This window comes from Callithrix jacchus, chromosome 12 (assembly GCF_049354715.1).
Source record: "Callithrix jacchus isolate 240 chromosome 12, calJac240_pri, whole genome shotgun sequence".
Taxonomy (NCBI): domain Eukaryota; kingdom Metazoa; phylum Chordata; class Mammalia; order Primates; family Cebidae; genus Callithrix; species Callithrix jacchus.
The window spans coordinates 3768751-3782602 of NC_133513.1; the positions used below are offsets into that span (position 1 = coordinate 3768751).

The window sequence follows — 13852 nt, forward strand, 5'->3', positions numbered from 1 at the left end:
AGGCAGAGGTTGCAGTGAGCCAAGATCATGCCACTGCACTCCAGCCTGGTGACAGAGTGAGACTGTCTCAAAAAAAAAAAAAAAAAAAATTTGAGGATATAGCAGTCTCGGCATCTCTCAAGTCCAATTTTGCTTTTATTCATAAAACAGTAGTTCTCCAAGAAATAGAGACCCTGTTGGAGCAGAATGTGGTGGTGCACAGCAGCTGCTCAGGAGGGTCGCTTGAGCCTGGGAGGTGGAGGGTGCAGTGAGCCATGACTGCGCCACTGCCCTCCAGCCTGGGCGACAGCGCAAGACCCCTTCTTAACACCAAACCAACAAAAAGCAGCCTTATTAGGAATGGACTGAGTTATTTTTTCCCAGCAGCAGAAGGGGTCAGTGAATGGAAGTGAAAGGGCGCAGAGGGGAGTAAGCACCCGGGTCAGGAAGTCTGTGTCTCATGGAGTTGACCTTTCGGCCCTGAGGAAGGGCCAGTGCCAAGGAGCTTTCCTGTGAAATCTGGAGACTGCAGCCTCGGGAGGCCGGCACGGTCGCCAGCATGTTTCTAAAGTGAACGTGTGGATCCTCCATTTGTGAGCGCCCGGGAACGAAGGGAAACGGTGAGTGGGCAGGAGGCACGGCAGGCATCGGGACAGGTGCAAGGCCTGGCGAATCAGGGGCGGGATTCTGGGAGTTGGCTATGACAGAATTATGACTGAAACGGACTCGGAAGAGAGGCTTCCGGCAATGGTAGCAGGATTCGTGAGAGCAGCCCTCCCCTTAGCGACGACAGACACATGGAAAGGCACTGGGGCAGCTGTGAGCAGGCCGGCGCTGGGAGAGGGTGGCACTGGGTGGGCTTCCTGCTTCTCACAACTTTCTGCCTCAGGCCAGGCCCAAGTCAGGGCCAGCGTGGGCATCAGAGAGGCACGTGGAAGCCTGCCCTCTTCCAGGCTTAGAGAACCAGAATCAACTTTGTGTTGATCACAGCAGCTGGAATGTGGAGGAGGAATTTGTGGATACAGCGAGTCATAGAGAAGAGCCCAAATCCTGAATGCACACTGCCTGCGCATGAGAGAGAGGAGGCCCAGACCTCAAGACGGCCAGCTCAGGCTAGAAGCAGGGATTTCGGCTGGTGTCTACCACAGGGGAAAGGGTTTAGACTCTGAGCTGAGCAAAGGTGGTTGCCTACGAAAACAAACCAAGAAAAGCAGTGCTCGTTGGAATAACGTAACAGAATGCAGAGTCTCCAACGACTGTCCCCAACGTCTGTGACAGGAACAAATGGCTGGACACAAGAAACAGGAAAACGTGATTCACACTGGAGGACACGCAAACGATGGAAATCGATTCCACATCACCCAGACGCCGGAACTAGTAGTAAAGACTCCACGTCAGCAGTTACAGCTGCACTCAAGGATATAAAGAAAAATATATTCTAAACAAAAAACAGGGAATTGTAGCCAATAAATGAAAAGCAAGTGTAAATTCTAGGGCTGAAAAATACAAGCTCTAAAAAAATTGCTGGAGAAGTTAACCGCAGATTAAAGATAGCCAAAGAGTCTGTAGAGAAATACAAATGAATCCAAAGGCTAGGACACGATGACGAACGGCAACCACAAATGCACGCCTACTGAACACGGAAGACCTGACTTTTAACTGGAGTCCCAGAGGCGAAGGAGAAAGAGAATGAGGCAGGAAAATTCTGAAGGGAAAAAGCAAATTCTCCAAATTTGGTGAAACACATAAATATAGATCCGAAAGCTGCGGATGAAGGAGGCGAAAACACCTAGGGAATCACTGCTGAAACCCAGACCCACAGCATCGTGACAGCAGCCAGCACGCAGGACACGCAGACACGCAACACGCAAGGGCCCCGAGTCCACAGCCGACTTTTCCAGAAACAATGGAGGCCTGGAGCCAGGGAGAACATCCAGGTGCTGAAGGAAAAAACCGTCCGATTAGGCCTTTTCTTTTTAGATCAGGATCTTGCTCTGTCGCCCAGGCTGGACCGCAGTGGTGCTACCACAGCTCACTGCAGGCTCAACCTCCTGGGCTCGAGCAGTCCTCCCACCTCAGACTCCCGAGCAGCAAAGACTGCAGGCGCACGCCACCACGCCTTGCTGTTTTGTCAGAGATGGGGTCTTACTCTGTTGCTCAGGCTGGACTTGAACTCCTGGCCTCGAGAAATCCCACCCTGGCCTCCCAAAGTGCTGAGATGACAGGCATCAGCCACTGCCCCTGGCCTCAGAATTCTTTATCTGATGAGAATAAACTTAAGGAATACAGGCAAAATAAATACATTTCAGACTAATGAAAAGAAAGAAAATGAATCATCAGGAGATCTGAACTTGAAGAAATGCTAAATGGAGTTCTTCAGGCTGAAGAGGAATGACACTACATGAAAATCTGAATCGCTGGAAGAAGAACAGTAGGTACATGTAAAAGACTATTTCTTTCCTTTTAATTTCTTTAAAAGACATAGGACTGTTTAAAGCAAAAACTGAAGGCTGAACTGTGTTTATAATACATGTCAATGTTATACACCTAACAAACGTAGGTGGGGACGTGCGTGGGTAAAGGGACCTACCTGTTGGCACGGTTCATTAAGTGCTATGACTCTAATGTGCTAAGTGTGTTTATGGTGACCCCCAGGGCAGACGTTGGAAATACAATGCAACGAGAGGAGTATAGATAAAAAGCTGATAGCTAAACTGAAATTGTAAAAAATACTCAACTAACTTAAAAGAAGGCAGGAAAGAAGGTTCAAAGGAACAGTAATAAAAACGGTTAGGACAAACCAAACAAAAGTGGTAGCCTGAAATCAAGCCATATTAATTATATTAACTGTAAATGGTTAAAACATTCCAACTAAAAGGCAGAGATGATAAGAAATTCAGAAAAACTCAAATATATGCTGTCTATCAGCAATAGACTTTAGATACAACGATACGGATAGGCAGAAGGTAAAAGGTGGAAAGATACACCACACAACACGGCACAACACTGCACAAGACAGCAGGGCCGGGCGCAGAGCTCACACCTGCAATCCCAGCACTGTGGGAGGCAGAGGTGGGTGGATCACGAGGTCAGGAGTTGAAGACCAGCCTGGTCAACATGGTGAAACCCCGTCTCTACTAAAAATACAAAAATAGCTGGGCATGGTGGCGGGCACCTGTAATCCCAGCTACTCAGGAGGTTGAGGCAGGAGAACTGCTTGAACCCGGAAGGCAGAAGTTGCAGTGAGCTGAGATTGTGCCATTGCACCCCAGCCTGGTCGACAGAACAAGACTCCGTCTCAAGGAAAAAAAAAAGACAGCAGGACTAGCTGTACTAGTGTTAGATTTGGTATACTTCAAGACAGACGGGCTTACTAGAGATAAAGGGGGTATTTCACAAAGATACTCAGTTTCCCAGCTTACTGCCTTGCGACTTTTCAGACCACAGTGCAGGAAGAAGGTAACAGAACCAGCAGTCCCCCTGTGCTGAGGAGAGAGTTCATCGTTTGGGGAGGTCCAGGTGGCTAGAACTCGTGGGACAGGGTACTAGAACAGAGAAAGAGCACTTTGGAGTTTTGCAGGGGGTTCTATCCGAGTCTTCCTCTGAGTACTCAATAGTGCACGTATGTGATGAAGGTGACCGAGGCCAGGGAAAGACCGCAGGAAATCATCAGGTGGAACAATCCCCAGAGGGTGATCACACATGGCCGGGAACTACTGGTGCTCCCACCAGCCAGAGTGGCAAGACCTCCCAATATGGGACTCAGTGAGAAGAGCAGAGGCCTCACAAGGGGATCGGCTCGGTAGTGAGACAAAAGTAGCACTAGATTCAAGGCTGTTCTGTACCCAGCTATCAAAACTAAATAGCAAGTTGCAAAATGACCACATTATTCCCAAGTAACTCTACCTTCTCCCAGAACACAGCTCAAAAACATTTAAAAGCACACACACACACCGAGAGAGACTGAGAGCGAAGAGACACTCGGAATGTCTGGACTCCAGTAATAAATTACCAAGCATGCGAAGCAGCAGAAAATGTGAACCATAATAATAAGAATCAACAGAAACAGATCCAGAACGGACACAGTTAGGAGACAAGGGCGTTGTAACACATACGGTAAATAGTGAGCATGCTTCATATGCTCACGAAGGTGCAGCACTGGAGAGACATGAAAGATCCAGGGAACAAAGTGAAATCAGACCACCTACCATGAGAGAGATGAATGGGATTGACGTATCGAGTGAGAGACTGCAGGAGGAAAGCGGGGGAACTTGGAGCGAGGGGAATGGCAAATCCCTAAAATGAAAAGCAGAAGATACCCCAGAGGAGAGAAGAGCATGAGTTGAGCGCGGGACAGTACTGTATACACAAGTCACTGGAATTCCAGAAGCAGAGGAAAGAGACAAAGAATAGAAGGGAACTGCTGCTGGGAGCGGTGGCTCATGCCTGTAACCCCAGCACTGTGGGAGGCCCAGGCGGGAGGGTCACTTGAGGTTGGGAGTTCAAAACGAGCCTGGCCAACACGGTAAAACCCTGTATCCACTAAAAATACAAAACTTAGCCAGGCCCAGTGGCACGCGCATGTAATCCCAGCTATTTGGGAAGCTGAGGCAGGAGAATCGCTTGAACCTGGGAGGCAGAGGTTGCAGTGAGCTGAGACGGTGCCCCTGTACTACAGCCTGGGCAACAGAGCAAGACTCTGAGTCAAAAAAAAAGGGAACTTATTCATGAACTGGGAGATTATATTTGTAAATCATACCTGAGCAACAAAATGTATCTAGAATATATAAAGAAAACAGTATGAGAAAACCCAATACAATGCTGAGAAAAGATTTGAACACGTCACAGAAGATGTGTAAATGCATAATCAGCAGGTGAGAAGGTGGCCTCATCACTATTCATCAAGAACATGTAAATGCAAAGCACAGCAAGAGACCACCACTCACCCTCTAGGACGGCTAAAGTCAAAGGTAAAACGGTGGTGAAGATGTGGAGAAACGCTAAAACGCTGTAGCTAAATGTGTCATTAGCTAGTCGCTTCAAAGTATATGCTGTCTCTAAAATTAAAAAAATAATAGGCCGGGCGCGGTGGCTCACGCCTGTAATCCCAGCACTTTGGGAGGCCGAGGCGGGAGGATCATGAGGTCAGGAGATCGAGACCATCCTGGTCAACACGGTGAAACCCTGTCTCTACTAAAAATACAAAAAATTAGCTGGGCACGGTGGCGCGTGCCTGTAATCCCAGCTATTCAGGAGGCTGAGGCAGGAGAATTGCCTGAACCCAGGAGGCGGAGGCTGCGGTGAGCCAAGATCGCGCCATTGCACTCCAGCCTGGGTAACAAGAGCGAAACTCCGTCTCAAAAAAACCAAAACAAACAAAACAAACAAACAAAAAATAATAAAGCCACTAACAAATGGAACACTATTTTCTGTTTTTGTAAAAATGCCTGAAAAAGAAACTGGTTATTCAGACCTGGGGACGTGGCACACATTTCCTCAGAGCCCGTCTGTCACTTCCACGTGATACTGTTAATGGGACTGTTAATTTCTGTACTGACAAAATTGTTTTCTTTTTTTTTGAGACAGGCTCTTGCTCTGTCACCCAGGCTGGAGTACAGTGGCGCCATGACATCCGGGACCCCAGGGTGTCACCACTCCTGGCTAATGTTTTCATTGTTTGTAGAGACGGGTTTCACCATGTTGCCCAGGCCGGTCTTGAACTCCTGGGCTCAAGTCATTCTCCTGCCTCAGCCTCCCAAAGTGCTGGGATGGCAGGTGTGAGCCCCCCTGCAAGCCCCAGTTTGATCTGGCCAACATTCACTTCAGAAGCCTCAAGTAGCAGAGTGCCGCCAGTGAGCAGCGCCCAGGCCTTACCGTCTGGTACTCCTCCGTCTGCACATGGCGCTCCACCAGGAAGCCGTAGACGTCCCCAATGCGAACAGTGCTGTCCAGGTCCGGCTCCTCCAGGAGCAGCTCGCACTGCTTGATGGACGCCTTGGGGTCCTCTGCGTATGTCCTGCCAAAAGCAGAGATGAGGCCTGAGCCCTGAAGCCCTCAACACCTACTGCTCTCAGAGGTCAGAGGAGCTCTCCGGGATGGCAGGAGGAAACTTTCTATGAAGTTAATTAATTCCTTAATTCGTTCATTCATAAATTAACTCATCCATTTAACAAACTCTTACTGATCACTTTTATGCTGGATCCTATGCTTGGACATGAAGACCAAAGACTTCCAACCCCTAGTTCCTGCTCCATGGAACAGTCCAGAGGGGGCTAGAAACGTCTGGGCTAAGTGTGACCCGGTGGGGACGTGGGGCTTGTGGATAGGGTGTGTGGAGAGGCACACAGCACCCCTTGCCTGAGGCCGCTGGGAAGAACCTTCCAAGTAGAGAGGCTGGCCCTCCCACACAAGTGTGCGACTTGGAGTGAGGGTCTGTGGCAGAGCAGGGTGTGGCCTGTGAGCTGGGGCAGCCCCAGCAGGGTGAGCTGTTAGAACACAGTAAGGTCCAGGACAGGCGACTGGAGCCGTGTGGAGCTCAGGCTCCCAGGTCTGGAGGGTCCAGGGCCCATCCTGCCACCCCTGACTCGGCTGTTCCAGACATGTGCCTGGCCTGCCCTCTCACCCCCGGCCCTCACACATCCTCTCCCCTCCACCCATGTCCTGTGTTGTCCCTGACGACCAGCCGCTGCCCATTCTCCTCTGCTCCTGCCTCCCGGGGCCCAAGCTCAGCACCTGCGGATACCCCAGAATTGCCACATGCAAGCGGACTGTGCCCTTCTGAGGGGCGCTGCTTTGGACATTCAAAGTACTTCTGGAACTCTTGTTTTGGAAAAGGTTCTCGGATAAGAGAAACACCCTTGCTGGCTGAGACAGAAGCTGGGCCCTGAAGCCCACAGGTCAATGCTCACCGTGTTGCCCACACAGCAGCTCTTTGAAAAGCTCCATTATCTGCCAATACATAAAGACTGGGAGCTCTTCAAGTAAACGTGGAATGTTGGCCTGTCCTAAAACTGAGACAACGGCTGCCCGGGGCTCCTTTCCGCCAGCTTGGAGCTGGTGCCAGTTGTCCTCTGCTCACCATGGTCCCCCCCCACCCCAGGTCACACCGCGGCCCTCACTCAGGACTCCCCTGCTGAGTCCCTGCACGCCCCGAATGGGTCCGCAGCTCCCCCAGACCCTCTCCTGCTCCAGATCTGCCTCCTCCCACTCCCCCCCCCACCAGGTTGCTCTCTCAGTGTCGCACCCTTCCTGAGGCTGTGCCGGGCTCTGAGGGCGCTCACGTGAGGAGCTCGCCTGTGCGTTCAGCAGCGGCGCTGTCCCAAGTGAGCTCCTGTCTGCCGTCCAGCCCCTTTGCTGGCTGCGGTTTCTCGTGGTCGGCCCTCACCCTCGCCCTGTTGTCACATCTGCCCCGGCCCGGCCCTGCTGGCCCTGAGGGCGCACCTTCGGGCCTGGAGGAACCTCTTCACCAGTGCCATCCTGCTCTGCAGCTGAGCCAGCCTGGTCTCCTGGTCCAGGGCGCTCTTGGCCTTGGCCTTGGACAGGCACTTATAAGCCTCGGTCAGCGCCCCGTGAGCTTTGCCATAGTTCTGGTATTCATCAATCTCCACCTGTGCAGATGAGACCCGTCAAGACCCGCAGGGCTCCACAGCCCTCCTGGGGACCCCGCTGGAATCCCAGGGAGGGTGCACACCTGGGCACAAGCATCGTAAAAGCTGGCCAGGAGGTCCAGAGCCCGCCCCTTGGTGTAGAAGCTGATGATGTTCTTCATAATCTCCGGCTCCTTGCGCCAGTCCAGGGACTGCAGGTAGTTGGCAGCCATGATGTAGATTTCCTTCTGCCTGGACACGCTCGCAAAGAACGTGATTTTCTCCGTGTCTCCAGACATGAGCAGTGCTCTCATGGCCTAGGCAGAGGCAGGCGGGCTCAGGCAAGCAGGGGCTGGGCCGGGACAAGCACAGGGACCCAGAGCTCCCAGGAGTGGCTCAGGGCTTCCCCGAGAGAGAGATCTTCATGGTCATGCTCCTCCTGGCCAGAAAGCCTCAGCCCTGGCTCCAGGTAATCGGGAAGGCAAATGGAGAGGCGTGCAGGGGGCCCGCACCCTAAATGCCTGTGAAGCAGCCACGGCGGGCTGGGGCCGGCGCTCACCTTCAGCTTGTTCCCAGCCTGCGTGTACTTCTTGGTGGCCAGGTGGTAGCTGCCCTGGCGCATGCAGCAGTTTGCTATCTGCTCCAGCAGCTCCCGCCGCGACTCCTCAGGCAGGTCCGTGGAGTCCTTGGACACGGTCATCTTTTCAGCCATCTCCTCGGTGATAGTCATGTTCTGCTCCAGGCACAGCTGCAGGGCTTCATGATACTGCAAAGGCGCAGAGATGGGACAGGGCTGCCGAGGGGGCCGGGAACCGAAGCACGCCCCTCATCTGCCACCGCTCGACAGGAAACCAGGCCCCTGGGCTGAGCAGAGGCCTCTGTCTGGCTGGGCTGGGTGTGGAGGGGACAAGGGTGTCTCACCCCTGCCGACCTACAGGCCTTCGCATCACATGACTCTCCTCACTCTGCCGACATTCCAGAAGGGAAAGGCAGAAACAATAGTCACAAGTGATATATGCTCAAAAGATTATTACATTTCAGAGAAAAGGAACGGATAATTTTCTTGTATAATTCTCAATTTTTTTAATTAAAGATTTTTTTTTTTTTTTTTTGAGACAGGGTCTCACTCTGTCACCCAGGTTGGAGTGCAGTGGTACAATCATGGCTCACTGTAGCCTCCACCTCCCCAGGGTCAGGTGGTCTTCCTGCCTCAGTTTTTGTATTTTCAGTAGAGATGGATGGGATTTCGCCATGTTGCCCAGGCTGGTCTTGAACTCCTGGGATTAAGCAATACGCCCGTCTTAACCTCCCAAAGTGCTGGGATCACAGGCACAAGCCATCACGCCTGGCCTGATTTTCCTAACATTTTAAGAAAAATCTGATATTCTTCATTTGAGAATATGTTTTAGGCCAGGCACAGTGGCTCATGCCTGTAATCTCCGCACTGTGGGAAGGCAAAGCAAGAGGGTCACTTTGGCCCAGGAGTTTGAGACCAGCCTGGGCAAGATAGTGAGACCCCCATCTCCACAACGAGAAAAAGTAATAGTCCACAAATATATATGAAGCAATAACACATTTATATTCAGAAAAAGAATATGGCCTGGCACGGTGGCTCATGCCTGTAATCCCAGCACTTTGGAAGGCCGAGGCGGGCGGATTACCTGAGGTAAGGAGTTCGAGACCACCCTGACCAACATGGAGAAACCCCGTCTCTACTAAAAATATAAAATTAACTGGACATGGTAGCGGGCGCCTGTAATCCCAGCTACTCAGGAGGCCGAGGCAGGAGCATCGCTTGAACCCGGGAGGTGGAGGTTACAGTGAGCTGAGATCGCACCATTATACTCCAGCCCGGGCAACAAGTGTGAAACTCCATCCCCTCCTCCTACCCCTAAAAAAAGAAGGAAAAAGAGTATGTCTCTGAAGAAAAAGAATTCTGCCTTGGAGGTGTTTCCGTTTCAGTACGCTGGGAGCTGCCAACAAGCTCTCTGCTACGCAGGTGTCCACGGTGCTGAGGAATCCCTGAGGATCAACGTCCCGGTGACAGACAGAGGGCTGGTGCCCTCACTGCCATAAACCCTGTGCGGAGCACACCCTGTAAACACGACGCTCACGAGTGCGTGCACGTGTCTGTTAACTCTTAAGGGAAGGGGTGGCTGGGACAAGGGAGACACACCTTTGGCTGGGGATAGGTGCTGGGTGGGTATCTGCTTCCCATCACCAAAGGTGAGTGGGTTTTCTCACCTTTTCACCCTATTGGCCCAGTAAAAAATGGCATCTCCATGAATTATGGTCTGTATTGTTATTATTTCTTTTAGTAGAGATGGGGTTTCTCCATGTTGGTCAGGCTGGTCTCAAACTCCTGACCTCAGGTGATCCACCCGCCTTAAACTCCAAAAGTGCTGGGATTACAGGCGTGAACCAACTCGCCTGGCCCTAATTTCTGTATTTTTAGTAGAGATGGGGTTTCACTGTGTTGGCCAGGCTGGTCTTGAATTCCTGACCTCAGGTGACCCATGGGCCTTGGCCTCCCAGAGTGCTGGGATTACAGGTGCGAGCCGCCATACCCGGCCTTGATCTGTATTTCTACCAAGCATATTTCCTTTTGAGAGGAAACAGTTCGTAGCCAGTCATAGGGCTCACATCCATAGTCTCAGTGCTTTGGGAGGCTGAGGAAGGAGGACTGCTTGAGCCCAGGAGTTCATGACCAGCCTGGGCAACATAGTAAGATCCTGTCTCTACTAGAAATGTTTTTTAATTAGCTGGGGGTGGTGGCACATGCTACTCAGGAGGCAGGAGAGTCGTGAGGCCAAGATAGCATAAGCCAAGATGGCACCACAACACTCCAGCCTGTGCAACAGTGAGACCCTGTCTCAACAATAACAATAAAAAGCTAAAATGGTAAATTTCATGTCGTGTATTTTTGCCCCCGCCACAGGTGAGTGCAACTCCCTGCGTGTGATCTGACGCCAGCCTGAAGGATGGCGAGTCTACACTCATGAAGTCCTGGGTGAACTCCAGGGCAGGGGACACCCACCACAGCCTTTCTTGAGAATGCATAACCAAGTAAGCAGCCATTCCCACGGCCTCTGGTGACAGGGGCCCCTGAGCTGTGGTGCCTAATGGAGCCGAGCCCAGACCCCACCAGCCCCGTACCTTCCTGGCAGCCAGCAGCAGCTGCACCGCCCTCTCGTACTGACTGTGCTCGATGAAGAAGTCGGAGCAGCGGGCCAGAAGCTCGGGGTCTGACGTCTCGTCCAGGTCCTCCGCTATGAGCTGCAGGGCCATGAACTGCTGGCTGGCGAAGGCCAGCTCCAGGGCCTTGGAGAGGTGGCCAGCCTGCGGATGGACGTGGTGGGCTCTGGGCAGCTGCCCAAGATCCAGGGGCCCCGGGACGGAGGCCTCGCGTGGGCAAGGGTGCCCTGGCCTGCTGCCCTCCCTGAGGTCCCCACTGGTGGCAGGCCCTCACCTTGTGGTACAGCATGACCGCCCTGTCCACCTGCGTGGCCTTCTCATAGTATCGAGCCACCTCGATCATGTCCTCTGGGGAGCTGAGCAGGGCCAAGTTCATGAGCTGGCCGTCCAGGCTGTTCTCCTACAGGAGGGAGGCAGGGCCCGGAAGCAGCTCCCACCAGCTTCCCCAGGCCCGCTGAGACTCCGGAATGTGGCCGGGTATGAACCACCCCTTCACTTGGGCGTGCTGCTCAGCAATCTCTGCGGTAGTGGGTTTAGGAGCTGAGGACTAACTGGGTCTGTCTACAAGGGTTTTCCGATGCTTTGTGCTCTATTTTACAGAGCACCGCAAGAAACACCGGACACGGAAGATGTTTCCGAAGTGAGAGCCTGGGTTGGGACACATGTACGGGTGCAGAATGCCCAGCGGCTTTCTAGGAGGGCCCATGGCGCTCGGCTACCTTGAGGGTCTGCTGTTCGCAAGGCCACAGGCTGTGAAGCAGCCTCACCTGCTGCTCAGGAGCCCCGGAGCCTGGGAAACATCTGGGGATAATGCAGCGCTTTGCAAACAGTGTGAGACGGAGGCGCGCAGCGGGGTGGACGAGTGAGGCAGGCAGGGTGAGGAGCGAGGCCAGACAGCGTGTCCCTGACATGATCCTCTCTCTCCACTTTTCCACCTGAACCTCGGGACGTGCCGGCTCCCCACCCTTGCATGGTACCTTGCACAGGCGGATGGCGTTCTTGAAGGCCTGCGCCTGGGTGTAGAAGTGCACTGCCTGCCCCACCTCCTCCTGGCTCTCATACTGGCGGGCGAGGTGGTAGGAGGCCGCCAGGTTTCCCGTCTTGTTGGCTATCTGCGCAGCCTAGAAAGACAAAGACACCGAAGACAAGACACGGTGGCCATGTGTCCGCCTCATGAGCGCCTGGCTGGCCGGCTCCCTGCAGGGCCCTCACCTTCTGGATGTTGCCCTGGAAGCAGTGGATGCGGACCAGGGAGAAGTGGTCCTGGGCCAGCTGGTAGTAGTGCAGCGCGGTGTCCATCTCACCCTGGCTCTCCAGGTACTGTGCCCACCACCGCCACAGGGTCCTGCGGGCAGCCCCAAGGCCAAGGGTTCTCCATCCGAGCCCTGCCCCGACCTGGAACGGCCCCCACTCCCGCCCCGTGCCACCCTTAGAGTGCATGCCAGCTGACCTGCAAATAGCTGGGCCAAGGGTGAAGCCCTGGGCTCTGTCCAAATGGAGGGCCCGGCTCTGAGGAGCCGGGGGATGCTGCCCACTCATGCAGGAAGCCTGGGGAGGGGCACTTGAGCAAGCTGTGGCCAGCCCCCAACAAACCTCCAAGATAGAGTGCAGTCCCCCCAGCCTGGACAGGGGCACTCACTTATCCTCCATCTTATTCACATAGAGCTCCAGGGACGGCAGGTCCTCCAACAGCATCCTGGGCACCTCGAAGCGGTGCGTGTCCGACTTCTCGTAGCTGTGAGAGGAGACAGGCGGTCCTTGTTGCCTCCCATCTCAGCCCCATGGGAAGCAGAGGGGCTGAGAGGCAGCGTCAATGAAACGCATCAGAGCGGTGGCCCTCGGGGTGTGGGATCTCAGCCTGCAACTCTGCAGGGCCTGAGCATGCGCGGCCGGGAGGCAGTGGGGGCTCCCTGTACTGTGAGGGCCTGGGAGGTGTGTTATCCTTCCAAACCCCGAGGACAGGTCTAAGAGCAGCTCCTCCTCTGGAGAGGGTGACGTGGTGTTTGTCTGTCCTCAGGAGACACCAAGCCCATCTGCGCTCAGCAACCTACACCAGCAATGGGACAGATGTCTTTCTCTCTGCCTCAAAACCTGGGTGGCCCAGGATGGAAGGGGCAACCCCCCATCTCCCTGCTGAGAAGGCTGCCACCGCCCTGAGTCAGATCCCTCCTCAGAGAACTTCCCTGGCTAGAGGCCTCAGGAGCCAGAGCTGTCCAGCGAGGGTGGAGGGGCTGCGAGGGCCGCACTTACTAGCTGAGGGCCTGGCTGTAGTCGGCGCTGGCCTCCAGGTGCTTGGCGTAGTGGTGGCAGGTTCGGCGCAGGTGCACGCGGTCATGGCGCTCAGCTACCTTGAGGGCTTTCTGCCACTGGCCCGAGGCCTGGTAGAACTTGTTCAGGAGGTCATAGCGCTGGCACTTCCTGTACAGCTGCTCGGCGTCCTCCTGAGGAATGAGGGTGGGTGGGACTTGTGCAGCCTCCACACACCTACCTTCAGAAACACGGTTCCATGCCAGGCCACCAGTCACTGCGCCCTCCCACACTGACAAGCACACTGACACATGAGGCTGCTTCGGGCACAGTGGGCACCACACCCACAGGGCATCCTGTCCCACAGCCACAGTGTGAGAGGCACCACCCACCTCCTGCAGCCACCCCGAGAAGTCTCATGCTCAGACCTGCACGCCTGCCTGGCACACACCCTGGAGAAGCAGCAGCCGCCTCGCCTCCACTGCTGCAGTCTGCCCAGCTCTCCCGGGCCATGCCTTTTGGCTCTGCCCTCATCACTGCAGGCTCAAGCCAGTGGATGTGCCCTCTCCTTCCCTGGCGGACTATGGCTGTGGCAGGTGTGATGCCTTCCCACCCACCCCACGGTGGGTGCTCCCTTACCAGCATGCCTAGCTGCATGGCCAACATGGCCACGCGGGCCTCCAGCTCTGGCTCCTGCTCTGCCTCGCGCAGTGCTCTGGCCCCACGGGCGTGGCTCATGTTCCCCAGGCACACCTTGGCCACGTCCAGCCGCTGAGTCTTCACGCACATGCGCGCCATGTTCTCCCAGACGGCCTCGCTGTAGGCAGACAGGAGTATGTGAGGTT

At 54.3% G+C, this 13852-nt stretch overlaps 1 protein-coding gene across 8 annotated transcripts in view; it reads right to left on the reverse strand.

Moving 5' to 3' along the window:
* IFT140 (intraflagellar transport 140) overlaps positions 1–13852 on the reverse strand; it is a 98510-nt gene that overhangs the window by 2448 nt on the left and 82210 nt on the right. For all 8 annotated transcript variants that reach the window (XM_009008894.6, XM_035266448.3, XM_078344224.1 and 5 more), the window contains 11 exons: positions 13647–13824; positions 13011–13201; positions 12400–12495; positions 11973–12105; positions 11738–11881; positions 11035–11160; positions 10722–10904; positions 8125–8331; positions 7670–7882; positions 7420–7586; positions 5854–5995 (listed from right to left, as the gene is read on the reverse strand). In XM_009008894.6, coding sequence (XP_009007142.2) covers positions 5854–5995; positions 7420–7586; positions 7670–7882; positions 8125–8331; positions 10722–10904; positions 11035–11160; positions 11738–11881; positions 11973–12105; positions 12400–12495; positions 13011–13201; positions 13647–13824 — 1780 coding nt within the window. The remainder of the gene's footprint in view (positions 1–5853; positions 5996–7419; positions 7587–7669; positions 7883–8124; positions 8332–10721; positions 10905–11034; positions 11161–11737; positions 11882–11972; positions 12106–12399; positions 12496–13010; positions 13202–13646; positions 13825–13852) is intronic.